Raw genomic sequence first — 27,112 nt, forward strand, 5'->3', positions numbered from 1 at the left:
TACCTTTACAATAGCTCTTGCATATGCCCCTTCTCTCCTCTGACAGAGCTGCCACCTAGGAGCAGGCCCTCGTTCTTTTGTGTCTTGACTATTGCAATAGTGATTGGTCTCCCAAGCCAGTCTCTTCCCACTCCAGTTCATCCTCTACTTACCTGCAAAAGAAATCTTCCTGAAGGGCAGTTTTGATCATGTCACTTGCCTGTTCAATAAATTCTGATAGCTCCCTATTATGTCCAGGATCAAATAGAAAATCTTCCTTTTGTCTTCTAAAGTCCTTCCTAATCTGGTGTCTTCCTATTTTTCCAGTTTTCTTTGACTTTCCTCCCCTCCATGCACTCTATGATCCAGAATTGATGGCTTTCTTGCCATTTTTTGCAAAAATCACTCCATCTCCCAACTCCACACTTTTTCACTGGCTATCTGTCTATTCCTGGAATGTTCTCTTTCTTCCAACTCCTCACTACTCTGGCTTTCTTCAAGTCTCAGCTAAAATACCATCCCTTCTGCAAAAAGCCTTTCCAGGCCCTCCTTAATATTAGTGCCTTCCCTCTGAGAATGTCTCCAATATAGCCTAGATGTATCTTGTTTGTAAATAGTTGTTTGCATATCATCTCCTCCCTTAGACTGTGAACTCCTTGAGAGTCAGGATTGTTTTTGCCACTTAAAAACACTTGCTGACTGGCTGATTATCTTGCCCAGGACTACACAAGCTAATAAGTGTCAAAGATAGAATTCGAACCCAATACTTCCTAACTCGAAGCCCAGCACTCTACTATACCAAATCACCTTTTCCCTCTATTTATTTAAAGAAGAATTATAATTACTTACAATATAAACTAATTTCTCAGAGAGTATAAATGGGCCTTATTCTTGAAAGCTCAACAGATTCAAAAGTACAACAAAGATACATTAGAGAATAATTATTAACTTTAAATATGATTCTTTAGGAATATGTTCCAAATGGATGCAGTGACTAAAATCGAATGTATATACAATCTTTTAGGAACTCTTCCATTGTGTAAAGCAAGGTAGACCCAAACCATACTTAATTAAAATTCATGCCAACCCCCACTGGTAATATGCTTCCAAAATTTGATATAACTATATTCTACCTAACGCCAAAGGCCCCAAATCAATTGGTTTGTTGAGTTTGGGGTTGTTTGTTTATACTGAATTGAATGAATCAATTGATTCTGTGATTTTGTGGAGACACTGCTTAACCCTATCTAGAATTTTTTTAAAAGTCCTCATTTGTGCAAAGAGGCTCGGTCTATCATAAGGCAAAGTGGTGAAATACAAAAAGATCTACAAAAATAGTGAGCATTTCTATACTCTCCCACCACGAACCAAAAGGAACCGGAAGTACCTTCTATATTAATAAGTTAAACCACAAATACTTGATACATTTTGATCAAGTCACATGAAGGAGCTTTACAAAGACATCACAATGTGATCTGGATAGATTTTGTTTGACTGCAATGGATTTTTGTTTTTTCTTGCTTTGACATTGAGGGGTGGAGAGAGAAGTGAGAGGGAGAGAATTCAGAGCTGAAAATAAAACTGATTTTTTAAAAGATTAAATAAAAGAATTCCCCCCCCCCCTAAAAAAAATAAAAAAGAAATGAAGGAAGAACTGAACAAATAAATGGAAAGCCCCTGCTCATGAGCAGGGAAAACAAATTAAGTACAAATGTCCAAACTAACTTGTAGATGTAATAATTCACATAGCACTTTTAGTTTTTGAAAAGCACTCTCCATATTTTATTTCATTTAATTCTTATAACAACACTATGGGGTAGGTGGTATTTTATCCCATTTTCTAGGTAAGGAAACTAAGGCTGAAAGAGGTTAAATGACTTGTCCATTGTCACAAAACTAGTAAGTATCTGAAAGCATTTGAACTCAGATCTTTCCACCCTTAAGTCAAGTGTGCTATCCACTACACCACCTACTGTCTCATGGGGCCGCTAGGTGGCTCAGTGGATAGCGCACTGGACCTGAAGTTGGGAGGACCTGAGTTAAAATCTGACCTCAGACACTTACTAGCTATGGGACCCTGGGTAAGTCACTTAACCCCAATTGCTTTGAACATGCGGGGCCATCTCCAGTCATCCTGATCTTTATCTTGCCACTGGACCCAGATGGCTCTGGAGGAGAGAGTGAGGTTGATTACTTTGCACAGCCCTCCCTTACTTAAATCCAGTTCACTGCAAGGCATGACATCACCACCCAATGTCATGGTCCTCTTTGAGAATGAAGGACAAACAACAACTACTACTACTACTACTACTGTCTCATGCAATACCAATCAAAATACCAATAGGTTATTTAATAGAATTGACCTAATGACACAATTCATGTGGAAAAATAAATGAAGAATATAAAAAGCTAAGAAAAAGAATTCCAAAGAGGGATTAGCACTACTAGATAGCAAAAAGCACTGTAAGTAAAAATTATAAAAACTACCTTGAAATGGATCAATGGAACTGAATCAAGAAGTCAAAAATAAAATCAGATGAATATAAAAGATTCATTTTTGATAAGTCCACATTAAAAAACCACCAGCAAATGGAACCACAATTCAATAAAAATTGTTTGGATAATAGGATATCCATGTGAACAAAAGAGGTTCACCTCCCATCATATACCACAATAAACTCTAATTGCATCAGGGTTCCAAATATATAAAAACAATTCACAAAAAAGTGGAAGAAAAAATAACAACAACAATCATAATCATAATAATCATAATATATATCAATAATACAGAGGAAGGATATTTGTATCAACCCAAGAGAACTCACAGGAGTTCATATATATGGGGGATTTTTGCGGGGGAGCAGGGCAAGGAAGGTTAAGTGACTTTCCCAGGGTCACACAGCTAGTAAGTGTCAAGTGTCTGAGGCCAGATTTGAACTCGGGTCCTCCTGAATCCAGGACTGGTGCTTTACCACCATGCCACCTAGCTGCCCCCGGGTTTTTTAATTATATAAAGTTAAAGGGATCATACACAACAAAAAGAAATGACTTTAAAATTAAAATTAAAGAAATAGATTGGGGAACTATTTGAATTAAATATATCAGCTACATCTTCAACATCCAAAATCTTAAAGAAATGATGTATATCTATTAAGACTAAGAATACATTTTCCCCAATGGAACAGTGATAAAATGGAATGAACAGACAATTTATGAAATAGGAAATACAAACATTTCCTAAGCACATGAAAATATATTCAAACCCTCTAATAATCAGAGAAAGGCAAACAAAGATAACCTTAAGATAACACCTAACATCCACTAGAATGGCTCTTGTGGTTAAGTATATTAAGCACAAGAATATTTTATTATTAGAATGGCCTAACAGACCACGGAGAACCATGTAGTATGTGTAAACAGGCTGTAATCCATTGCTAAAAATGACTTGTGCAGACAAACCCAGGAACTCTATGAACACAACTACCAAACACTCTTCACACAAATCAAATCAGATCTAAATAATTGGAAAGATATCAATTGCTCATGGATAGGCAGAGCTAATATAGTGAAAATTACAATACTGCCTAAATTAATTTACTTATTCAGTGCCATACCAATCAGACTACCTAAAAATTATTTTATACAGCTAGAAAAAATAATAACAAAATTCATCTGGAAAAACAAAAAATCAAGAATATCCAGGGAAATAATGAAAAAAAACTCACAGGAAGGTGGGTTAGCGGTACCAAACCTGGAGCTTTACTATAAAGTGGCAGTCATCAAAACTATCTGGTACTGGCTAAAAAATAGAGTGGTAGATCAATGGAATAGGCTAGGCTCAGGAAATGCAGTAGTAAATGACACTAGTAATGTGGTGTTTGATAAACCCAAAGACTCCAGCTTCTGGGATAGGAACTCAGTATTTGACAAAAACTGCTGGGAAAACTGGAAGATAGTATGGCAGAAATTAGGCATAGACCAACATCTTACACCTTATACTAAAATAAGGTCAAAATGGATACATGATTTAGACATAAGAGGTGATACCATAGGTAAATTAGGAGAGAAAGGAATAGTGTACCTATCAGATCTTTGGAAAGGAGAACAGTTTTTGACCAAACAAGAGATAGAGTATATTATAAAATGCAAAATGGATGATTTTGATTATATTAAATTAAAAAAATTTTGTACAAACAGAAGCAATGCATCCAAAATTAGAAGGGAGGCAGAAAGCTGGGAAACAATTTTTGAGGCCAGTACTTCTGATAAAGGCCTCATGTCTAAAATATATAGGGAACTAAATCAAATTTATAAGAATCCAAGTCATTCCCCAATTGAGAAATGGTCAAAGGATATGAACAGGCAGTTTTCTGATGAAGAAACCAAAGCTATCTATTCCCATATGAAAAAATGCTCTAAATCTCTAATGATTAGAGAGATGCAAATTAAAACAACTCTGAGGTACCACCTGACACCTATCAGATTGGCTAAAATGACAAAAAAAGGAAGATAATAAATGTTGGAGAAGCTGTGGGAAAATTGGAACACTAATGCATTGTTGGTGGAGCTGTGAACTGATCCAACCATTCTGGAGAGCAATTTGGAATTATGCCCAAAGGGCAATAAAGCTGTGCATACCCTTTGACCCAGCAATTCCACTTTTAGGTCTTTTTCCCAAAGAAATCATGGAAGGGGGAAAGGGACCCACATGTACAAAAATATTTATAGCTGCTCTTTATGTGGTAGCAAGGAATTGGAAGTTGAGGGGGTGCCCATCAATTGGGGAATGGCTGGACAAGTTGTGGTATATGAATATAATGGAATACTATTGTGCTATAAGAAATGATGAGCAGGAGGAGTTCAGAGAAACCTGGAGGGTCTTACATGAGCTGATGATGAGTGAGATGAGCAGAACCAGAAGAACATTGTACACAGTATCATCAACATTGAGTGTTGACCTACTGTGATGGACTATATTCTTCTCACCAATGCAGTGGTACAGAAGAGTTCCAGGGAACTCATGATAGAAGAGGATCTTCAAATCCAAGAAAAAGGAAAAAAAAAAGAACTGTGGAGTATAGATGCTGATTGAACCATACTATTTCTTTTGTTTTGGGTGCTGTTTTTTTTCTATTTTGAGGTTTTGCATCACTAATCTGATTTTTTCTCTTGTAACAGGATTAATGCAGAAATAGGATTAATGTTATTATGTGTATATATATGTGTGTATATATATATATCTATATGTATATGTATATAGATATATAGATATAACCTATATCAGATTACCTACTGTCTAGGGGAGGGGGGAGGGAGGGAGAAAAATCTGAAATTGTAAAGCTTGTATAAACAAAAGTTGAGAACTATCTTTACATGTAACGGAAAAAATAAAATACCTTATATGTAAAAAAAAATGACTTGTGCACAAATAGTGGGCCAAAAAAAGACCCATTTGAGGACATGAATATGTAGAAATGGAGGTGGGCCAATTACGGCAAGGGTAACAAGTGGACAGGGCCCAAATGGGACACTAATAGCTAGAAAATATTAAAAGGCCTAAAGGAAAGCCTCTAGCATGGTGGGGAGAACCTTGGGAGAGGAGAAGCTTAGGAAATCATGGAGAGGAATTACACGGCATGAAAAGGTATGAATATGTTGCAGTCTATACTAATAGGGTACCCACGTGGACAGGATTCTATCAAAGTGTTAAAGTACTGTCCTAGTTCAACCCTGAGACAGTTTCTTTGCTAACATTCCTCCCTGCCACACTGACCTTTCTTGTCATGTAGTTGCCAATAACATAGGTCTTTCCTGAAGCAATGTTAGCCACAAATGGCCAATATATCATCAACAGGAAGAAGACAATTGAACAAAGTGCCAGCATCCCATTTCCTAAGCTTTAAAAATTTAGCTTTATGACTTCCACATGACTTCAAGAAGATTACATGGCATACTGAAAGTGGTGTCCACCCTCCTTCCAGAATCAGGAGTGGTATTTGAGAGAGAAATTATTTTTAATCCCAGTGCCCTTTAAAATCCCACTATTTGCTACCATGCTGCTTTTGACAACAGTATTTATTTTTATAATCTCTCTAGTTAGGAATAAATAAACAATTTTATTGTATTTTGAATCTAGAGAGAAAGAGGAAAGTACTGGAATACCTTTGTTAAGTTTCTGAATATCAACTATTAAGGGAATAAGCAAGATATAATTACATAGTTCATTTATTAAATAAATAACTCTTCAGGATCTAAAATGAGATTTCCCTGGCATAGTGGATAGAGAGTTATTGGCCTTAGAATCAAGAAGAAATGAGTTTGGGGGGCAGTTAGGTGGTGCAGTAGATAAAGCACTGGCCCTGGATTCAAGAGGACCTGAGTTCAAATGTGACCTCAGACACTTGACACTTACTAGCTGTGTGAACCTGGGCAAGTCACTTAACCCTCATTGCTCTGCCAAAAAAAATAGAAATGAGCTCAAGTCCCACTCTGACATTTATACTGTCTGTGTGGCCCTGGACAAGTCTCTTGAACTCTTGGTGGCCCCAGGCAAGTCTCTAAGACTTCCAGAGCAGGGACCAATCCTGCATTGATAAAGGGAGTTTCTTCACTAACAGTTCCCTCCACTAATGAAATCAGAAATGTGCTAGCCACCGTAGGTGAAGACAGATTAAGACAGAGTCCCTGTTCCCAAGGAAATTACAGTTAAGTTGAGGAGGTAAGATGTTGAGACAAATAACCCTACCACAAATGGATCTATATGAATATACTGAAGTGTGGGGGGAGGGCATGAAAATCAAGTATGACAAAAGGCAGAATCAGGGATGGCTTCATGGAGAAGGTGGCCTTTGAGTTGGGCTATGGAAGGATAGAGGTAACTCCAAAAGGGAATCATGCCTCCTGCATCATGTGATCTTTAACTCAAGGATTTTACCCAGTTCCTTTACCCACCAATGATTTCTGCACAGAGCCTACAGTGAGCTAAGGGCCTCCTTGGCCAGAAGGACAGAACTTTAGGGGTTGTTTTCCCTGCTGTTATAATATGGGCTATTCTTGGGGGCAGCTAGGTGGCGCAGTGGATAAAGCACCGGCCCTGGATTCAGGAGGACCTGAGTTCAAATCTGGCCTCAAACATTTGACACTTACTAGCTGTGTGACCCTGGGCAAGTCACTTAACCTTCATTGCCCCACCAAAAAATTATGGGCTATCCTTGCCCATTGCATCATGTTGTACATTGCTATATGGCTAGCTTGAACTTGATTTAAAAAACAGGAGGTCAGTAGGGCTGGCATGTAGAACATGCAAACACAAATAATAATGGGGAAAATCATTTGTAAAAGTGCAGTACTTATTCGATCAACAGCCTCCTTTGTGGTAGACACCAGAGGTTACCTTTAATACATATACAAATATGTATTCTGCTTCTTCCATTGCACCCCAGCCAAGGCTGAGCTCCATATTTCTGGCTCTCTTTTAACACTTGAGATATATTCCCTTTTCTACTTCTTAAGAAAAAGCCTGGCCTTGTGGCTAGAGTGCTAAACTTAGAAGCACAAGGACATAAATTCAAATTCCACCTCTGACACATGCTAGCAACATGACCATGGGTTGTTCCCAAGAAATTAAGAACTCCTTGAGGAAAACATTATCATATCTGTCTCTGTATCCCAAGTGGTTGCTATGGTGCCCGCTACCCAGTAAGCATTTTATCGATGCTTCCTGAATTGAGAAAACAGTAGGGATTCTTTGGGGGGTAGGGGTTACACTGGATGGCTGCTGAGAGCATCTGATGGCACAGAAATTCTGTGATTTGGGGCTCCCCTCCTAGACTATCACCTCCATGAGAACAGAGACCCTCACCACACTCCACTTTTTAAGTGATAGATGACTCAGAAGACTATGATAAATGATTTCCTTTAACTTTTCCATCCTATCCCACTAGCTATATGCTTCTGAGGTGTAAATCTGACCACCACTGGTAGACAGTGTGAGAGCTTCACGTTAGGGGTCTGAGCTACTTCCTATGGAAATTTTTCCTAAGTTAACTAATTGCTAACAAAGAAAGACTACAAAAGAGTGGGGAGGTAGGGCAGCACCACTGCCAACAGAATTCAGAAAAGCTTTGTTCACAAATGAAAAAAATACCCTGAAATCCTAGGTAGGGATTAAAAATTCTAATTAAGCCAAGCACACTATTATGAAAATAAAATCAACAAGATTGAGAGCAAGAAAATAGAAGGCCAAATTATCAAGGGCTATTTCCCAAAGCTGAGGGAAGAACTTTAGGAAGGCAAATCCAAGAGAAAGCAAAGGAGAGAGAGAGACAGAAACAGAGAGAAAGAGACAGAGAGACAGAGGGAGGAAGGAAGGAAGGAAGGAAGGAAGGAAGGAAGGAAGGAAGGAAGGAAGGAAGGAAGGAAGGAAGGAAGGAAGGAAGGAAGGAAGGAAGGAAGGAAGGAAGGAAGGAAGGAAAGAAGGAAGAGAGGGAGGTAGGGAGGGAGAGAGAGAGAGAAGAGAGAGAGAGAGAGAGAGAGAGAGAGAGAGAGAGAGAGAGAGAGAGAGAGAGAGAGAGAAGAGAGAGCCCAAGGCTGGTCTCCATCAGCTTTATAAGAACCTCAGAATTGAAATGGTTACATCTCAGCTGTGAAAGCAAAGCACAGAAAGTGGGGATCCAAAGGCTCAGTCACTGAAGCCCAACCAAATCCTTTCAGGGTATGGAGCTGCTGAGACAAGCCAGCCAATTCAATTACCGGCAGCATTTATCAGACATCTCTTGTGCTGGCATCAGCTATGCCAACGGCTTCCCAGCAGCCTGTGGAAACCACAGAACAGTTGTTTTGTGTGTGTGTGTTTTGTTTTTTTTTTTGTTTTTAATTTTTTGCCAGACAAGAAGTAAAGAATACCAGTTTATTTTACTCCCTGGGAGCTTTCTGGTGGGTGGAAGGGTGGAGAAGGGATAGTAAAAGGGTAGATAGGGCTAAGAAAGCTAAAAGATCCCTGGTTAACACAGCCATGGGCTAATGAACTTATTGATGGGCTCATTCGCAAAGGCCAGGCCTTGAGATTTGGGAGTGGGGAGTCTTTGTGGTGAATAGACTCTAGGACTAGGCATCATAAGGCCTGAGTTGCTGGTCAGGGCTCCATGTGAATTTGGGCCAGTCATTTCCCTTGGGCCTCAGTTTCACCTGTAAAAATTTTAAAAAGAAAGCCTGCCCAATTCACTGGGCTCTGCTGGAAAAGGCCAATGAGACTGGGTGTGACTATACTTTGTAAACTCTATGGCACTAGATCCCCTTTAGAGAATTTCCCAGTGGTCATTCTGCTTCTGGCCCATGGCAGCCTTGCAGTCTCTGTGGTGTGATGGCATATCACTCTCCTTCAAGCACTCCCTGTTCCAGTTTTGTCTGGATTCTCTAGTCTATGTGAATAGGTATAGTGTACAAAAGCTTTCACTTCTTTAATACTAGAAGCTAGGTTTCTCATAAGGCATCCCCAAAGAGCAGTAGCTATTCTTTGACAGTTTGCAGTCTACTATAGCTCCCAGATCTTTTCCTGGGAAATTACAGTCTAATTGTACTCCCCCACCTTGTACTTGACTTTTGGAACTGGCATCTGAGATTACACTTATTCACATTGAATGTCATCTTATGAGTCACTCTAACATGCTAGCTTATCAAGCTTTTTTTGGTTCCTGACTCAGTCGCCCAGTGTGTTAGCTATGCCTCCCCACTTTGTGGCATCTGCAAATTTGATATTCCAATTCTTTTATAGACACCTGGTAAAGTTGGGGCAGCTAGGTGGCACAGTGGATAGAGTACTGCTGGCTTGGGAGTCAGGAGGACCTGAGTTCAAATCTGGCTTTAAACACTTGACACTTATTAGCTGTGGGACCCTGGGCAAGTCCTGGGCAACCCTGATTGCCTTAAACATCTGGGGCCATCTCCAGTCATCCTGATGTAGATCTTGCCACTGGACCCAGATGGTTCTGGAGGAAAGAGTGAGGCTGGTAACCTTGCACAGCCTTCCCTCACTTCAATCCAGTTCCACTGAAAGTCAGGACCTCACCTCCCGATGTCATGGTCCTCTTAGAACGAAGGACAAACAACAACAAAGGACACTTGGTATTCACTTACTTGTTTAAGTCATGATCCTCTAGCAGAAGGCTGTGAGCAGGGACTGTCTTTGTAAACCCAATGTCTGTCACAGGACCTGATTCAGAGTAGGTGCTTAAGCGGTGGACTGAATTGAAATGAGTACGCAACGATTTAAACAAAACTGAGGAGTTCCCTGTTTCAGGGTCAGAGGATGAATGAATGAATCCCATACACATTTTCATAAGGGGAAAGAGGTCTCTGTGCTAAGAAGCTTAGCAAGAGAGAGTGCTGAGCAAAGGACAGGCCATTTTACCGTGTTTGGGTGAGAACAGCGGCGATTTGGATCTGCCTGCGTGCTCGGGCCGAGGCGCCACAAGTTGGACGGGCCGGGAATGCTTATCTGTCATCTTCCGGAAACAATTCTGCCGGTTCTGGAACATGTTGCGAATGCTTTCCAGCTTGACGTGGACGGCCTGAATCTGAGCCTGCAGAGCGCAAAATGAGATGGCGGATCAAGGACTGGCTTGGAAACCATCAGTGAAACGAAGGCCCCCCAAAGCCCATCGCCTCCCCAGAGAACAGAACAGCACGCACCAAAAGGAGGAATTGCAATTGAGGGCTTAAGATATGTCAAGTCAGAAACCTTGAGGAAAGTAATGTAAATCAGATTAATGTAGTAAAGCCTTGTCATGGCTACAAAGCCACAACTCTAACACCTCCATCAGGAAGCCAGTGACCCTGAGAAGACTGCCACAGACTCAACGAGCAGGGAGAAACGGGCTTGTCTGAGAAGGCTTACACAAAAGGCTTCCCTTTCTGGGCTGCAAGAGTCAATGCATCTCCCAAATGTGGGCACTTGATTCCTTTCCAAGCAGGATCAAGGCATCAATTATGTAAAGTACCTGGACCTCAGCTCCCTAACCCATAAAATGCGGGGGTGGGGGGGCAGAGGTGAACTAGCTGGCCTCTGACATCCCTCCTCATCTTAGGTCAGTTTTAGACATGTGAAAGGCGGGCTATAAGCGGCGAGAGGAGCCCAGAAGTATACCCACAAGACCTCTGCCTAATCTCAATCCTCAGCCACCGAAGGGATAAAAGCTGTCTTTTTTGCCCTGCCATGACCCCTCTGCAGAGTAGTTCAAATCAGACAGCTTTGGTCCCTACTGGGAAAGGAGTCAGCTGCCCACATCCAGGCCTCACTGGCAGCTCAGTATCACTCAGATACTTTGGCCTCTAATTTGGAGTCTACACTGCCTGCCCCTGACACACTCTCAGAACCGAGGGGCCACATTGCCCTCTGTCCTGTTAAGACCACTTTCTTTAGGTTTATGAGCCTATGTGTGGCCTTGGGCAAGTCACTTCAATCTCCCTGGGCCTCAGTTTCCGCATCTGTAAAATGAAAGGAGCCGGCTTAATGGCCTCCAAGTCCCTTCCAGCTCCAAGGTGATGATCCTATTGAAGAAGGCAGCCTTGGAGTAGTGTAGCCTGGCCGGTGCCCACTCCGCCAGGGTAATGCTCTGACTGCACATACCATACCTTGAGTTCGGGAGTCAAAATGACCTCAAATTCCCGCTGTAGGACACGAGGATCATACTTTAAATTGGGGAGAGTCACATCAAGGAACTTCTCGATGTCATAAAGAGCTCTCTGAGCACCTTCTTTTGCCTGGCATTTATCCATCGGCTGATTAGCAAGGAGATAGGCCCCCTCATCACAGCACAGGAGAGCCTGGCAGGGAGAAGCGAAGCAAGATTGAACATATCCATCCATTAAGGCAATAAGGAAAATGAACACGGAAATGGTATCTGCTCTGTTCTACTCCGTGTTGCATATTTTACTAAAATCAATAATGGAAATAAAAGACACCTGGCCAAAAAAAAAAAAAAAAGCCAAGTCTTTATGTCAATGATGCATAGCGATAGAAGACAGGAATGAAGGCTTCCAAGGATTAGATGCAGCCTCGCAAGCCAGTCCATGGATAATGGATAGCACTGCAGCAGCGCCCCCTAGAGGGACTGTGCCTATTGATCACTGGGAAAAGGGGGACCAAACCTACAAGGCAGTAGGACATTGATTCCAAATGCCTTTGGTTTCAATAACAAAATCTATTGATCAAGTCACTCTTCTGTACAAGGCAGAGCACTAGGTGGGAAGGGAGATAGAAACTTTAGATAAGGCATGGTTCCTCCCTTCATGTAGCTTACAGTCTAGTGCAGGGTGAGGTGGGGGGACAGAAATAGCTATAATGTATAATATTGGATGGTGATCAATGGAAATGAATGGAAAGCACTTCTCAAACCTTAAAATACTATATAAATGCCAGTTATTAGTATCATTAGGAACTGTACCTATGATCTCACTGGTATAAGAGAAGGTTGGCACCTTCTCTGGCATTTAAAAGTACTATACGCTGGCCTAGAAGTTGAGTGACTTGCCCAGGGTTACATAGCCAGTATGCGTCAGAGGCAGGATCTGAACAGAGATCACCCTGACTACCAGGTTGGATATGTATGTATCCATTCTACCAAGGGTCAACAAGCTATGGCTCACTTCCTGTTTTTTGTATAGCCTGCAAGCAAAGAATGGTTGTTGAGTTTTTTATACTGCTATACCATGTTTGTTGTCTCTCATTATTATTATGAGAGAGTGTGAAATGACATAATTGATAAGCTACTGGCTGAAGGTCTTTCTCGTGAGGGGGAGCGAGGAAGATGTAACGTGGGGTGTCGTATTTCACTTGGGCTTTAAAGAGGGATGTGAATTCAACAAGCCAAGAGCAAAGGAAGGGCATTCCAGGTACAGCAACCAGTGTGAGCAAAGACCAGATTATGAGAGTCCAAGACCTGTCCAAGGGGCAAAGCACTGTCCAGTTTAGCTGGAGAGAAGCATTACGAAGGGGAGAAATAGAAGAAAAGGCTAGCGTGGCCAGGTGAGGCAAGAGTGAGGAGAGCTTTGAATGGCATGAGGAGTAACCTGAACTCAACTCAGTGGACAACAGAGATGACTTCTGAGCTGAGGTCTGGCATGACAGGATCTAGGTGGTAGCAGTCTGCAGGATGCTTTGGTGGGAAGGAGAGCTTAGAGGCAAGAAGACTGTCAATATAATTGATAGAATACAAATAACAAAAATGGGTAGTAAGGTCAAAGGTGGGGCCACACATAGACATAGTGAAGTCAGAAGGAGAGATGATGAACTTAGGGAGAAAGAGACTTGAGATGCACAAAAGGAATAGGATAGAGAAGCAGAATTGGAGCTTGGGGAGTGGATGGCCATTGTATATTCAAAAAATGTATTTCTATGAGCAAATCCAGGACCTAGGGGTGAGGGAGCCTGATTGGGGCGTGGAGCATCTGGGTGAATAACAAAAGAGGAAGAAATAGAAGTGACATTGTCCTAAGTACTACAGACCACACAGATCACAAGCCTGGCAAAGGGGCGTGATGTAGTGGTGAAGGGGGCCTTCAATTATCTGAACATCTGCTGGAGTCCTCCCTCTGCCAGAGTTAGCTAATCATTTCTTAGCTTGCCTTAATGATCATTTCATCCTTCAAAAGGTGAAGGAAGTAATAAGGGGAATTGCTGTTCTGGACTAGACTCCCACAAGGAGAAACTGGCTGCTGAAGGAGAAATGATGGAAAATGCAGGAGGGAGGGGCAGGGCGGGGTGGGGTGGAGAAGGTGACCACTCCATCTTAGGATCTGTGATAGAAATGGATAGCAAAGGTGGTCCCAGACTGAGATGCCTCCTAGATTTGGGGAGGGCAGATTTCAAAGGGGTTGGAGAAACTTCACAGCATTAATGGTGTAGAGAGCTGTTGGAAAACCTTAAGGCCCTGTATAAACATAAATAATTTTTATTGTTGTTTTCATTAGGATCCCAGGAACTCCAACACTAGAAAGCCATTCCACCTGGGAGGGATTGAAAGCTCTCAACTACATTTTGGGGGTATTGAAAGAGACAACAGATAGACTGCAGAGAAGCATTCCAGGAATAAAGAAGGAAAAACACTGCATAGATTTTCCAAAAAAATTGCAAGAGTTAATTCTGCAAACTATAAGCTCGTGAGATTGACCGCAACTTATAGCATTTTATTAAAGATGGTCAGAAACATGTGGAAAAGGAAGCAGTGAACACCAGGGACTGGCATGACTTCATGAAAAGGTCATGCCAGACTAACCACGTTTCCTCTGGTACCCAGGCTGCCACACTAGTAGATCTGGAGAAGGCTGTGGGTACAGTCGGTCTATATTTCACCAAAGCACCTCCTGCTATTTTTGTGGACAAAATGGAGTAATGTTAGCTAGAAAAGAATAGAGTTGGGTGGTCTCAGAACTAGCTGAATGACCAAATGTAAAAAGGAACCATTCGTGAGATAACATCGACTTAGAAAGAGGTCTCCTGTGGAGTGGAGCATTTCCAGCTGTCTGAACTTGTTCCCATGTGGATTAAAATGTTTTAATCAATCAGTTGGATGGAGCCACTGGATGGCACGCTTCTCAAATTTTCAGCCAGGACAAAGCTGGGTAGGATAACCACCACAATGAATGATAAGAGAATAGGTGCAAAACAATCTCAACAGGCTAGAATGGGTAGAATCTAATAAATTGATTTGTATGAAGTTTTAATCTATTGATTGCTCTGATAAGGTGGAACAATAGGAATCAATGCAAAGATATACTCGTGGGGTCAAAAAAGCAATTTCATAGGAGAAGATGGGAGAGTCATAGATAAATTGCAGTCCCAAAAACGATCTTTTGAAAGGTTTTGGTGAACTGATAGCTCAATATGACGTTGCATTGAGAAGTATAGAACATTCAGGAGTAAGGGGTGAAGGTCCTGCTTCGTTTTTCCCTGACATAACCATGTCTAGGGTATTACACTGGGTTCTGGATGTCACATGTTAGGAAGGACATTGCTAAGCAGTAGAGCATCCAAAGAGAAGGGCAACTAGGCTAGTGAAAAGACTTGAGATTATGATACATGAGATCCAGTGAAGGAATAGGAGAAATTTTGTCTAGAAAAGGGATCATTCTACTTGGCCTCAGAGTAACTTGCAATGGGTTCAAGTTATAGAGGGACAGATTAGGCTTGGTGTTAGGGAAATGCCCTAACAAGTAGAGTTATTCCAAAGTGGAATGGGTTACTCTGGGAGGTAGAGAGTTCCCCTTAACTAGACATCTTCAAGTAGAGTCTGGATGACCACTTGTGAGGTACATAGTAGAGAGGATTCTTGGCCAAGTATGGAGGAAGCCACAGTCTCCTCATCCATAAAATGACGGGATCAGAGTGAATGGCTCCAACTGGAGTCTCTCTTCTCTAAAGCTTTGCTTCTATGTCCCTTTGAGAACTTGAAGACAGCTATTATCTGCCTCCCCTATGTCTTCTCTTCTTCAGGCTAACCATCCCCAGTTCCTACAATGGATCTTCACGTGGCATGGACTCAAGGCCCTTTGCCAATTGAGTTGGGGTTGGACTAAGTAGTTTCCAAGGTCTCTTCTAATTCTAAGATTCTAGAATTCTATGATAATGAACTTGGTTTTAGATACATTCAGTTTGAGCTACTTGTGAGGCAGTAAGATAGGAGTCTAGATTTATGTATTGTCTCCCTCCAATTAGGATGTAAATGCCTTGAGGGCAGAGAAAAAAGCAAAGACTTTTGTATTTCTAGATCCACTGCTTGGCACATAGTAATCACTTAATAAATCATTTTTCATTCATGCATTCACTTTGCAACTTTGAGAGTCACTGGCACATAGGAGGGAGTTGATCTTTTCTACAAGGGTAAATGAGCTTGCTCTCAGGGATGACCCCATTTCTCAGAATGCTCACTACCTGGCGCAGCCGATTCTGGAGTTCCAAGGTCTTGGAGAGCTTCTTCTCTTTGGCTTTCAGCTCTTCGGACAATACATCTGTCTGGTGTCTTAACTCATTGCACCTCTGGCAGATTAAGTCAACGGCATAGTGGTGATTGGCTGCAAGTTGGTGCCCATGCAGTATCAGAAGTTGGGCCTTCCCAATCAGATCCTAGCGTATAGTAAGAAATAGTAACTCTCAAGCAGTAATTTTCAACTGTGGTCAGCATCCTTTCCCCGACACCATGCTACGATCAAGGAAATAGAGCACCTGGGATAACACCGACCTGTTGCCCATCCTTCCCAAGCACCTCAACTCATTAGAAGGCTGCTCTCTTTATTAGGATTGTTTTCACAGATATGTTTGACACAGCTTTGTCCATTAGAAGAAACATTCCACTCCTATAGGGGCCTCCTGCCCATAGCTCCATCCTCAATTGGCCATTTCCCCCATATCAAACAAGGTCATCAAAATCAACCCTCCTCCTGCAGCTGGACAGAGGGTGGGCTTAGCTAATTCTCTTTGAGTGTGCTATGCAAAAAGAACAGCTGCTTAGTCCCACCCCAAACATCTATTCCATTTCACTAGCAGGAGGGGGAGGAGAGGATCAAAGACATAACTTTACCTTAGCCATCTCATCCAAGGTCCCCAGTTCTGTGAGCCTTTGCTTCACATCTGCCGTGTTTTCTCCAGTACTGGGGATGGTGGCATGCTGGTCCATCAAGAATTCAATATCATCCTTAAGCTAAAGATACAGAGGGAAGATTTGTCTGGCATATTCAAATTTAAAAGCTACTTTCCTTTCCAATTAAGTCTCCTAGAAAATATGATTATATAAATATCAAGAAAAAAACATGCCCAAAAGGAAGCAAGGTTTTGCAACTGTAACCATGATATTAAACAAAAGATGCCATTTTTATAGCCCTCCCTATACATTATCTCCTGTGATCCTCCCAATAAGCCTCTGAGGGAGGTATTACTATACCCATTTACATGGATAAAGCAATTGAGGCTCCGAAAGATGACATCACTTGCTCAGGGTCACCCATGCTGTAAATATCAAAATCAGGATTCAAATCTGGCTCTTGCCAACTCCATGTCAGAATTCTATTAGATGTGGCTGGGCTTAGGAGAGGGAATACTAGAAAAACTGTTTCAATGGGCATGCTCCCTGCCCTGAATTGTTTTCTGTTCCAGGAAAGATGACAGCACCCATAGGAATAAGCACTGATAAGGTGAGAAGATCGAAAGGGCATGATAATGTCAGTTGATCATATATCTACAGAGAATGTTGCATCCTGAAACCTTCCCCTGTTCTCCCTTTTCTGCTCCCTAAGACCAAGCAGGAGAACACTAATTCCACTTCCAGCTTCATGAGGTGGAAGGGCTACTGGATTTGGAATCACAGACTCTAAATCTGGGTCCAATTTCTGGTCCCTGCTAAGTATGTGACCCTGGGCAAGTCATTCTAGGCCAAAACCTGCTCACCCATAAAATAAGGGGATTAGAGTATATGGCTCTATCTGGATTCTCTCCCCTCTAACACTATTGCTTTTACAACCCCAAACCTTGAAGACAGCTACCATATGCCTTCCCTAAGTCTTCTCTTCTCCAGGCTCAACGTTTTCAGTTCCTACAACCGGTCCTCACATGGCATGGACTGAAGGCCCTTTGCCATCTGAGTTGCCCTCTTCTGGGCATCTTCCAGATTATCGATGTCCTTCCTAAAACGTGACATCCAGAATTGAACACAATCCCCCAGATGTGGTGAGAATATAAAAAGGATTGTGGGACTATCACCTCCCCATTCCTAAAAGCTGGGTCCCCTCTGAATGAAGCCCAAGATCACGTTAGCTTTTCTGGCTGCTGTGTCACAGTGCTGCCTCATGTGGTACTTCCAATCCACTAACCCCTCAAGGTGTTTTTCAGATGAACTGCTATCTAGCCATGAAGCACCCTCATCTTGGATTTTTAAGGGTGACTACTCCTAGAGTCTGGCCATTCATAGCAGAAATAAGATAGAGTGTTAGGCTTGGATCCAGAAAGATCAAGATTCAAATTCTACCTCAGATGTTTAAGAGCTATGTGACCCTGGGCAAGGCTCTCCACCACTGTGAGCCTCAATTTCCCCCTCTGCAAAATGGGTATTACAATAGCAAGGCCCTCACAGAATGGCCACAAAGAACACAGAGGATCTACAGATAGCCCTTTGCAAACTTGAAGGGGTTATAAAAATGCCACCACTTACTAATTATTCAACCATTTTGAGAAACCCCTAATTGTGCTTTCAATGAACTTCACACCTCTTATTATTGACCACCAGGATAGAGAAACCTTTTAAAATTCATTAAATCACTATATTTGCTTACAAATCTGGAAAAAAAGGTGACACGAGGTATTGTGGTAGCAAAATTATCGCACTGAAAAATGTCAAAAAACATCTCTAGAGAAGAACAATGAGGTTAACGTACCTCTAGAAAATTTTGTTCAAATTTCCAGAGTTGTACATACTGATCCATCTTGAGTTGGTGCTTATCCCAAAATTCATCAAAGGCCACTTCCATCTCGTGCAGTTGAGCAAGTAATCTTGACAAAGCAAAGCCAAAAGATGATTGTTAGTGTGTGTGTGTGTGTGTGTGTGTGTGTGTGTGTGTGAAACACACTCATTTTCCAGAGAGAGAATTTGGCTCAGCAACTGAGAAATAGGAGCAAAGCTCCAGCCTAAGATGGCCCACCAAGGTAGAAAACCAGAAGCATCCCTAGGACTTCCTAGTATTGTCAAATGTTAGCAGTAAGACCTCAGAGATCATCTAATCTAGTCCCTTCTGTGACAGATGGGGAAAGTAATGCACTGGGCTGGAATGTGAATCCAGGCACCAAATCCTGCTCTATCAGGGGCAGTCTGTCATAAGGATCACTATTAAAATCCACTAGTAACATCTGGAAGGTTGGGGGACACCCAAGAAGACCTCTGTACTTGGGAAAGCAGAGCAGAAGAATTTGGTTTTCCCCTCAAAATTATAACAAAGCTGCCCTCTGCACAGTAAAGTCCCTGAGGGCAGGGATTGTTTTGTTTTTGTCTCTGCATATCTCTGTATCCCAGATGTCTCTGTTTAATAAATGCTTGTCAAATAGAATTGAATGAAAAAACTGGGTACTCACCTATTAACAGTTTCCCAATCTCCGGGCTTTTCTCCAGGAGGTTCCTCTTCTGATTCTTTGGTGTTAGGCACTTCAAAAGTCCTCAGCAGCATATTTCCTTCTTTCCTAACACTTACAATCTCTGCCTGGAAAAGAATAAGAGCACAGAAAATTTGTTTGTCCTCTTCTTTGAAAAATCTCAAGTTTATCAATTCAAATCTTCCCTCCATCTAGTCATAAGGACATATTGTTGAAGCAAAACAGAAAGGAAAACCAACCTACTGTAATAGTTTGACTCCACAGGCTAGTTAATTTCCACCTGTAGGCAGGAGTCTACTCCACACTCTAGGATCAATCCTGGTCAAAGGCAGCCAGCCACTCAGGGTTAAGAAAGAAAGATGGGCTCTGGGGACCAGTGCCGAATTTAAAGTGGACTTTGGTTAAACATCATGCTCATGATACTGGTCTCCTCATTCAATTTCTTCAATGGTAGACAGAAGTGCTTTGCCCTACAGAGTTAAGTCTATAGAAGAGAAGGCTATTCATCGTGCCTATTTAATCTAATGACTCGACAAACATTTATTAAACACATATTATGTACCAGGCACATAGGTAGTTAAGTAGATAGAGTGCCAGGCCTGGAGTCAGGAGAACTCATCTTCCTGAGTTCAAATCCAGACTCAGACACTTACTAGCTGTGTTACCATGGGCAAGTCACTCCACCCTGTTTGCCTCAGTTCCTCAGCTGTAAAATGAGCTGGAGAAGGAGATGGCCAACTGCTCCAGGATCTTTGCCAAGAAAACCCCAAATAGAATACAACTGACATGACTAAACAACAACATGTGCCAGGCTGTGTGCTAGACACTGGAGATTCAAAGACACAAAAAACAACAATCACTGCCCACAGGGAATTTACATTCTATTAGCAGTTAAAATTATATATACATTGAACTCTGAAGTGTGTACAAGATCATTTTGAGAGGGAAGTGCCAACAACCGTCAGAGATTATGGAATACCTTGTGTTGGAGGAAGCATTTGAGCTGATCCTTGAAGGGATCTTGGGACTCAAAAAGGGGAAAGTAAGAAGGGAGTGCATTCCAAGCATGGGGTACAGCCTATGCAAATGCAGGGAAACGGAAGATGGATTTTCATAAATAGGGAACAACAAGTAAGCTGGGTTAATAAGAATTTAGGTTGAGTGAGAGCAAGTGATATAAAACTAGTCTGGAAAACTGAGTCAAGGTGGTAAAGGACTTTAAATGACAAACAGGAATGTGCCTCCAAGACAGAAGCGGGTACCTATGTCGAGTTGGTACAATTTTACCAATGATGATTGCTTCTGTGGCATCCTTTTTAACAAATACAATTTACAAAGTATTTTTAAGGTTTTCAAAGTTTTTTACATACATTATCTCATTTGAGCCTTGTAGCAACTCTGAGAGATGTGTTGTTGTTGTTGTTGTTTTATGTTCTCATTTTACAGAAAAGAAAACTGAGACTAACAAAGGTTAAGTGACCGAGGTCATCTAGCCAGTAATTGTCTGAGGCAGAATTCAACCTCAAGTCTTCCTGAATCCAGACCTGTCACTCTAGGCACTACAGCACCTAGCTGCCTAGAGGAGACCACAGAGGTTGTCTTATTCAACCCCCTCTTTTTACATATTAGTAAAACAGGGCTGAAGAAGTGAAACGTTTACCTAAAACCACACAAGCAGTGCATGGCCTATTCAAGTCCAGATATTTTCCAATACCCAATAATCCAGCATTCTTTTCTATGGCAAAATCCAAACACAGGCTTTTCAGACTCCATTTCTAGTACTCTATCTCCAAATTATTTTGTATTTTTTTTTGTTTGTTTGTTTTGTTTTTGTTTTTGTTTTTTTGTGAGGCAATTGGGGTTAAGTGGCTTGCCCAGGATCACACAGCCAGTAAGTGTTAAGTGTCTGAGGCCGGATTTGAACTCAGGTACTCCTGACTCCAGGGCCAGTGCTCTATCCACTGCGCCATCTAGCTGCCCCTATTTTGTATTATTTTGCATAGATTTTTTTCTGACTTAATATGTATACATATTGGGTCTATCTGGTGTAACATAAGCTCCTTGAGGGCAGGGACTGCTTTGATTTTGGCTTTGTATGCTAATAGCACCTAGCAGCACATAGTAGGGTTAATGTCATTGACATTCAGTATGTCACAAAAAAATAGATCAGAGAAATGGAAAGAAGTGGTGGGGGGAGACAGGCAATCTGTAACAGAAGAGGCATCTGCTGTCTTTACAAGTAAAAGAAAACCCATGGCACCAATGGAACGGTCCATTCTATTAGCCTTACCTTCAATTGAAAATATTTTTCACTACGGACTGTCAATAGTTGCTCAATGGCAAAAGCATCATCTGGCAGTTCGGTCTCAGCCAACTCAGTCCCAAAGGACTGCAATAACTGTGCAATTTCCTTCACATTCAGGGCAAAATTTTCAATAACCTGTGGAGAGAACATGGTTAGGTGAGATCCAGTTTGATCATCATAACAGCCTTGCCAACACGCTTCACTCTTCCTCTACACATGACAGTATTATGTGTACTCCCAAAGGAAGCCCTGTTTTTTCATCCAACTAACTCTTCGACTCTGTAAGCAATAAAGAAGCTAAGCAGATGCTAACACTCATGCCCACCTCATGAGTCTCCCTCTTCCAAATATCTTTCCTGAAGTATTCCAAATGTTGATAGATTTATTACTCAGACACTTGAGGAAATGATCGTTCTATGGGACAAGTGGCATCGTGTCAAAGACAAAATATGGTCATACACTGTCTCTTTAATCTTGTAAATCCTGCACTTAAGGAAAGGGTTTTCTTTTATCATAATGTAATGCTTGAAGGAGAAAAATAACAATAACTAACATCCACATAGGGCTTGAAGGTTTGCAAAATGCTTTCCATACATTAGTTCATTTGACCATCGCAATATAACTTTTTAGGGTAGATGCCATCATTCTCCTCATTTCAAGGATAACGAAACTGAGGCTCGGGAAGGTTAATTCATTTACCCAGGGTTGCACAATTAGAGGCAAGATTCAAACGCAGGTCTTCCTGGCTCCTAGTCCAGCCCTCTATCTAGTCCTTCAAGTGGTATAAAGGGAAACTGAGCTCCATTTCTCATCTTTTCTGGATAAAACATGAATCCTAGATGCTAATGAAGCAAATCCACAAGAGGAAAACTCTGAGCATCTGGGCTCTGAGTTCTGGTGACCATTTTTACAGAGATTGTACTTATATTCTTCTCTTTCTAGTATAAAAATGATTAGTAAACTTTAAGGTGCTAGAGTAGTATCAGACATTTGTATAGTGGCCAAAAGACAATACTAGCCACCCCAGGTTGTAAGCACCCTAGGACAAAGCCCCATTCACCCAGCACTAGTTATGGCTTTGCACACGAAATTAACCCCTTCTACCCCTCTCACTCCTACACAAATATGTGAAAAGAATCAATTATAGAAACAGTTTCAGAAGCCTCATTACCATCTTTTAGTTTGGGGTTGATGCTCTAGATCATACAGTCACGACCTGGGGTTGATGAGATCCATGGATAGATTTCAGGAAGTCATGAATTTTTTTTACATTTTAATAAATGTATTTCTATAACATTGATTTCCTTTGTAACCTCATGCAATCCTACTTTATGCATTCAAAAACACTGGGGGGGGTTATAGGCTTCCCTGGACTGCTGAGGGAATCCAGGACCCAAACAGCTTCAGAACCCCTGCTCCAAGTAGACTTACTGTTCTGAAGATAACCCATTCACTGTGACAGTATTCCAAGGTGCCTCCAAACTCAGGGGTTAACTGCTTCTCATCAATGTAACTCAGTAAGTCACTGACAGAACTCAGCATTACAACCTATAAGGACGAGTAACACAATGCTGTTAACTCTGTTTTGACTGGAGTCCTCAAATCAATTGTGAAAAACCAACATTTCACATGAGTTTATTTTTTAGTAAAAAATACATTTTTTCTAAGTTCTCCTCTCAGCTTTCTCATAACCACACACTCACACTCACATACCCTGCCTTAATTCAATACCTTCTTAAAGCAATATAAGTTTTTATTTTATAAAACATTCCTCTGTGAAACAAGATTAATTGCCATAGAAACCCATCAAACACTTAAATCTCCTTCATCCAAAAGCATACATTGTCAAAGGTGAGGTTTCAGAAAGGGGCGATAGAACCCAAGCAAGGGATACATGTACACAAGGGTCCTAATTAGACAGAACTTGGGGAAGGGGCTTTGGGTCAATGCCTCCATGCTTATCCTGAGGCTGCTGAAAAAAAGAGTAGAATGGCTAAAGCCTCCAAGAGATCCAGCTTCAGTTGTTTTTCCCACTATACTGAGATCTCTGTTTTGTTCTTAACCCTCAAATACACAAGAATATGGGATTTATGTGGGAACTAGATACACACACTCATACCTCCCCCACTGTGTCAGGGCTTCTTAACCTGGGGTCCATGAAATTAGTTTTTTTCAAAAATATTTGGATAGGGGGGCAGCTAGGTGGCGCAGTGGATAAAGCACTGGCCCTGGATTCAGGAGGACCTGAGTTCAAATCCGACCTCAGACACTTGACACTTACTAGCTGTGTGACCCTGGGCAAGTCACTTAACCCTCATTGCCCCGCCCCCTTCCCAATTTTGGATCACTGTACTTCAATATAATTGATTCCTTTATAATCCCATGTATTTCATTTTCTGCATCTAAAAACATAATTCTGAGAAGGCGTTCATAGCCTTCACCAGACTGCCATGACCAAGGTTCAGAAACACTCATCTAAAACTTAGTAGATAATGTGTTTGAATTTGCCTGAGGCTCAAACACAGCCAGTGACTTGCTCATGGTCACACAAAGGCAGAAACTGTGAGAGGAGGAATCTGAACCCAGATCTTCCCGACTCCAATCTGGTACAGGAGATACAAAGACAGAACAAAAAAAAAAACCAGTCCCTGCCCTCAGGAAGTTTACATTCTGCTGAAGGGAGACTTCAGACAAACATTTACACTGACTAACATGCATCCTCTATGTTTATCCTGCCTCCAATATTTTTTTAGTGAGGCAATTGGGGTTAAGTGACTTGCCCAGGGTCACACAGCTAGTAAGTGTTAAGTGTCTGAGGCCGGATTTGAACTCAGGTACTCCTGACTCCAGGGCCAGTGCTCTATCCACTGAGCCATCTAGCTGCCCCCTGCCTCCAATATTTTTAAGCTTTGTTTTGGAGGCAATTGGGGTTAAGTGACTTGTCTAGGGTCATGCAGCCAATAAGCATTTGAGACCAGCTTTGAACTGAGGTCCCTCTGACTCCCAGACTGATGCTCTATCAGTTGCACCATAGAGCTTCCCCTAAGCTTTTTTTTTTTTAAGACAAATCCCTTTGCCATTTTGTACCTCAATTTCCTCATCTGTAAAATGAGGGTGAAAATACTCACACTACCTCCTTCACAGGACTGTTGTGAAGTACAAAACATGTGCAAAGTGATATATAAATGTTTGTTGTTGTTGCTATACTAAAAGCTAGATCCAAAAAAAGATCAGGGTGTTCTGTGATTTCCCAGGATGCAAGCTCCAATTACTTCACAACACAGAAGAATATCTTTTTCTTTAAAAGAAATCAAAGAATCCTCAGTGATATAACTGTCCTTCAGACACAGAATCCTTAGCTTCTTTCATGGTTCATCTCAGGTACCCCTCCTACATGAGGCCTTTAATCCTCCCAGTTGGTAGGGAGAAATCTTGAAATTATGCTGGGTTATTTTTATAGTCTTTGCATTTACTTACGTTGCATCTCCCTAGGAGATAGTAAGCTCCTTAAGGGCAGGGAACTGTTTTGGTTTTTATCTGTGAATTTTCAATATATAGAACTATGCCTGGCACTTAATAAATGGTTGTTAAATTGTTGAAGGAATGACAAGTTAAAAAAGAATGAATGTCTTCACGTCTTTTGTAAAATATTAAGCAATGTAATTCTTTCTCTATATCTTTAGGGGAAAAGGTCAACTATTTTCTTTGTTATAAGGAAAGGTTTAACACCAGGGGAGGGGGATAATATCCAGAAATTACTGCAGTGGATAAAGCACCGGCCCTAGATTCAGGAGGATCTGAGTTCAAATCCGGCCTCAGACACTTGACACTTACTAGCTGTGTGACCCTGGGCAAGTCACTTAACCCCCATTTCCCCCCCCCAAAAAAAAGAAATTACTGTGAAGAGAAAAACTAATGCAACAATAAAATAATTTTTTTAAAAAAAATCCAAATATTTTGGGGCAGCTAGGTGAAGCAGTGGATAGAGCACTGGCCCTGGAGTCAGGAGGACGTGAGTTCAAATACGGCCTCAGACACTTAACACTTACTAGCTGTGTGACCCTGGGCAAGTCACTTAAGCCCAATTGCCTCACCAAAAAAAAATCCAAATATTTTAAAATTTGATTTCCTGATTATTTAAATTTTAACTTCTACCCTTTAAAATGGTCTACTGGCTGCCAGGCAAGCAGATGCCTCCATGAACAGTACACTGCAAAGTCTTCACGAGGATCAGAGGGCTTACACACTTATCAAAAATACTCTTTGAAAAACAAAAACCAATAACTCTTACCGGCAATTTGAGGATGAAATCATCTTGACTGAACCGAAAGCCAATGTCTGTGAAAGTGCGTTGGATAAAACTTGTAGGTCTCAAGACCATTACCAAATGCAAGTTCCCTGGAAAAGAGGACTGGGGACAAAAAATCAAAACCAGTCAGGAGATTCTACTCCCCCTCCCTATGCCACTGAGTCATCAAGACAGTCACTGGCAAAGTCCAGAGTCCCAGAAAACCTCAGTCATGAAGCCTGTATCGAGAGGTTCACAAAACACAAAAATTGACAAGCAGAACCCTATGCAATTGAGAATTGTTCCCTGTGCTATATTTTCTTAAACACTGAGGCATTTGTTTAGAACTCAGAACACATTTGTCCATGGAGACAAGAGAAGCTACAGTTGCCCAGTTCCTAGGCTAGCCCACAAATTCCAATTTAACCCATAATGTAGCTGAAAGACAATAGTTTTACACCAAATAATAGGAGAAAACCATACTGTAGTGTCACTTAAAGATCACAAAGGGTATTTCAGGATATAAAACCTACCAACATACATTAAGATAGACATTTCCTGAGATATTTCAATGAAAACAAGACCCTTTCCCCATCACGTTCCCTCATATTCTCATCTTTAGCCAGTTCAGCTCCTCCCCAACCAGCTATCTACATGAACACCATTCTATCAGAAATGATTATACCCTGGTACACTCACTCTTTCCTTCAAGTGTTCCTTCTACCTCAGACAAACTCAAAGCTGACCTTCTTCTGCCTATGCCCTTCCTAGTGAGCTGTTCCTTCTCTCATTCTACCTGACTCTGAGGACCAAGGAAAACACCTGCAAATACCTTGGCCCACTGGACCCTTCCGGCTCTCTTTTCTGCTGCCATCAATCACCTCTACTCTTTCGAGGAACACGTGATCGTCTCCCTAACTTACCTGCTGTCACCTACCACCCTCTAGTCATCCTTTTGACTTGCTCAGCCATGCAGAACAAGACTTATATTTTCAGACATGGCCAGCGAGGAAATGTGTTTTGCTTGACTATGCATATTTGTTATGAGGCTTGGCTTTTCTTTCTTTTTTCCCAATGGGGGAGGGAGAGAAAATAAATTCTCAGTAATTGAAATTTAAAATTTTAAAAGTCAAAAATGAGTCATAAGGGGGCAGCTAGGTGGCACAGTGGATAAATAACCAGACCTGGATTCAGGAGTACCTGATTTCAAATCCGGCCTCAGACACTTGACACTTACTAGCTGTGTGACCCTGGGCAAGTCACTTAACCCCCATTGCCTCACCAAAAAAAAAAGAGTCATAATATGGACCCTAACTACACTCAGAAAGCAACTGAGTGCCCCCCCCCAGATCCCTTCTTCATTTCTTTGTGCATTCATTCTCTTTCTCCTTAGTCTCTGAGTTTCTCTTTC

At 41.5% G+C, this 27,112-nt stretch overlaps 1 protein-coding gene across 1 annotated transcript in view; it reads right to left on the reverse strand.

Annotated features, from left to right (window-relative positions):
- Positions 1-27,112, reverse strand: part of MCF2 (MCF.2 cell line derived transforming sequence) — an 82,047-nt gene that overhangs the window by 42,463 nt on the left and 12,472 nt on the right. Inside the window, exons 2-10 of the mRNA XM_043974901.1 lie at positions 25,705-25,824; positions 22,845-22,961; positions 21,399-21,548; positions 19,091-19,215; positions 18,400-18,514; positions 16,554-16,673; positions 15,908-16,099; positions 11,611-11,802; positions 10,388-10,559 (exon numbers count right to left, since the gene is read on the reverse strand). Coding sequence (XP_043830836.1) covers positions 10,388-10,559; positions 11,611-11,802; positions 15,908-16,099; positions 16,554-16,673; positions 18,400-18,514; positions 19,091-19,215; positions 21,399-21,548; positions 22,845-22,961; positions 25,705-25,824 — 1,303 coding nt within the window. The remainder of the gene's footprint in view (positions 1-10,387; positions 10,560-11,610; positions 11,803-15,907; positions 16,100-16,553; positions 16,674-18,399; positions 18,515-19,090; positions 19,216-21,398; positions 21,549-22,844; positions 22,962-25,704; positions 25,825-27,112) is intronic.

The sequence above is a fragment of the Dromiciops gliroides genome, chromosome X (assembly GCF_019393635.1).
Source record: "Dromiciops gliroides isolate mDroGli1 chromosome X, mDroGli1.pri, whole genome shotgun sequence".
Taxonomy (NCBI): Eukaryota; Metazoa; Chordata; class Mammalia; order Microbiotheria; family Microbiotheriidae; genus Dromiciops; species Dromiciops gliroides.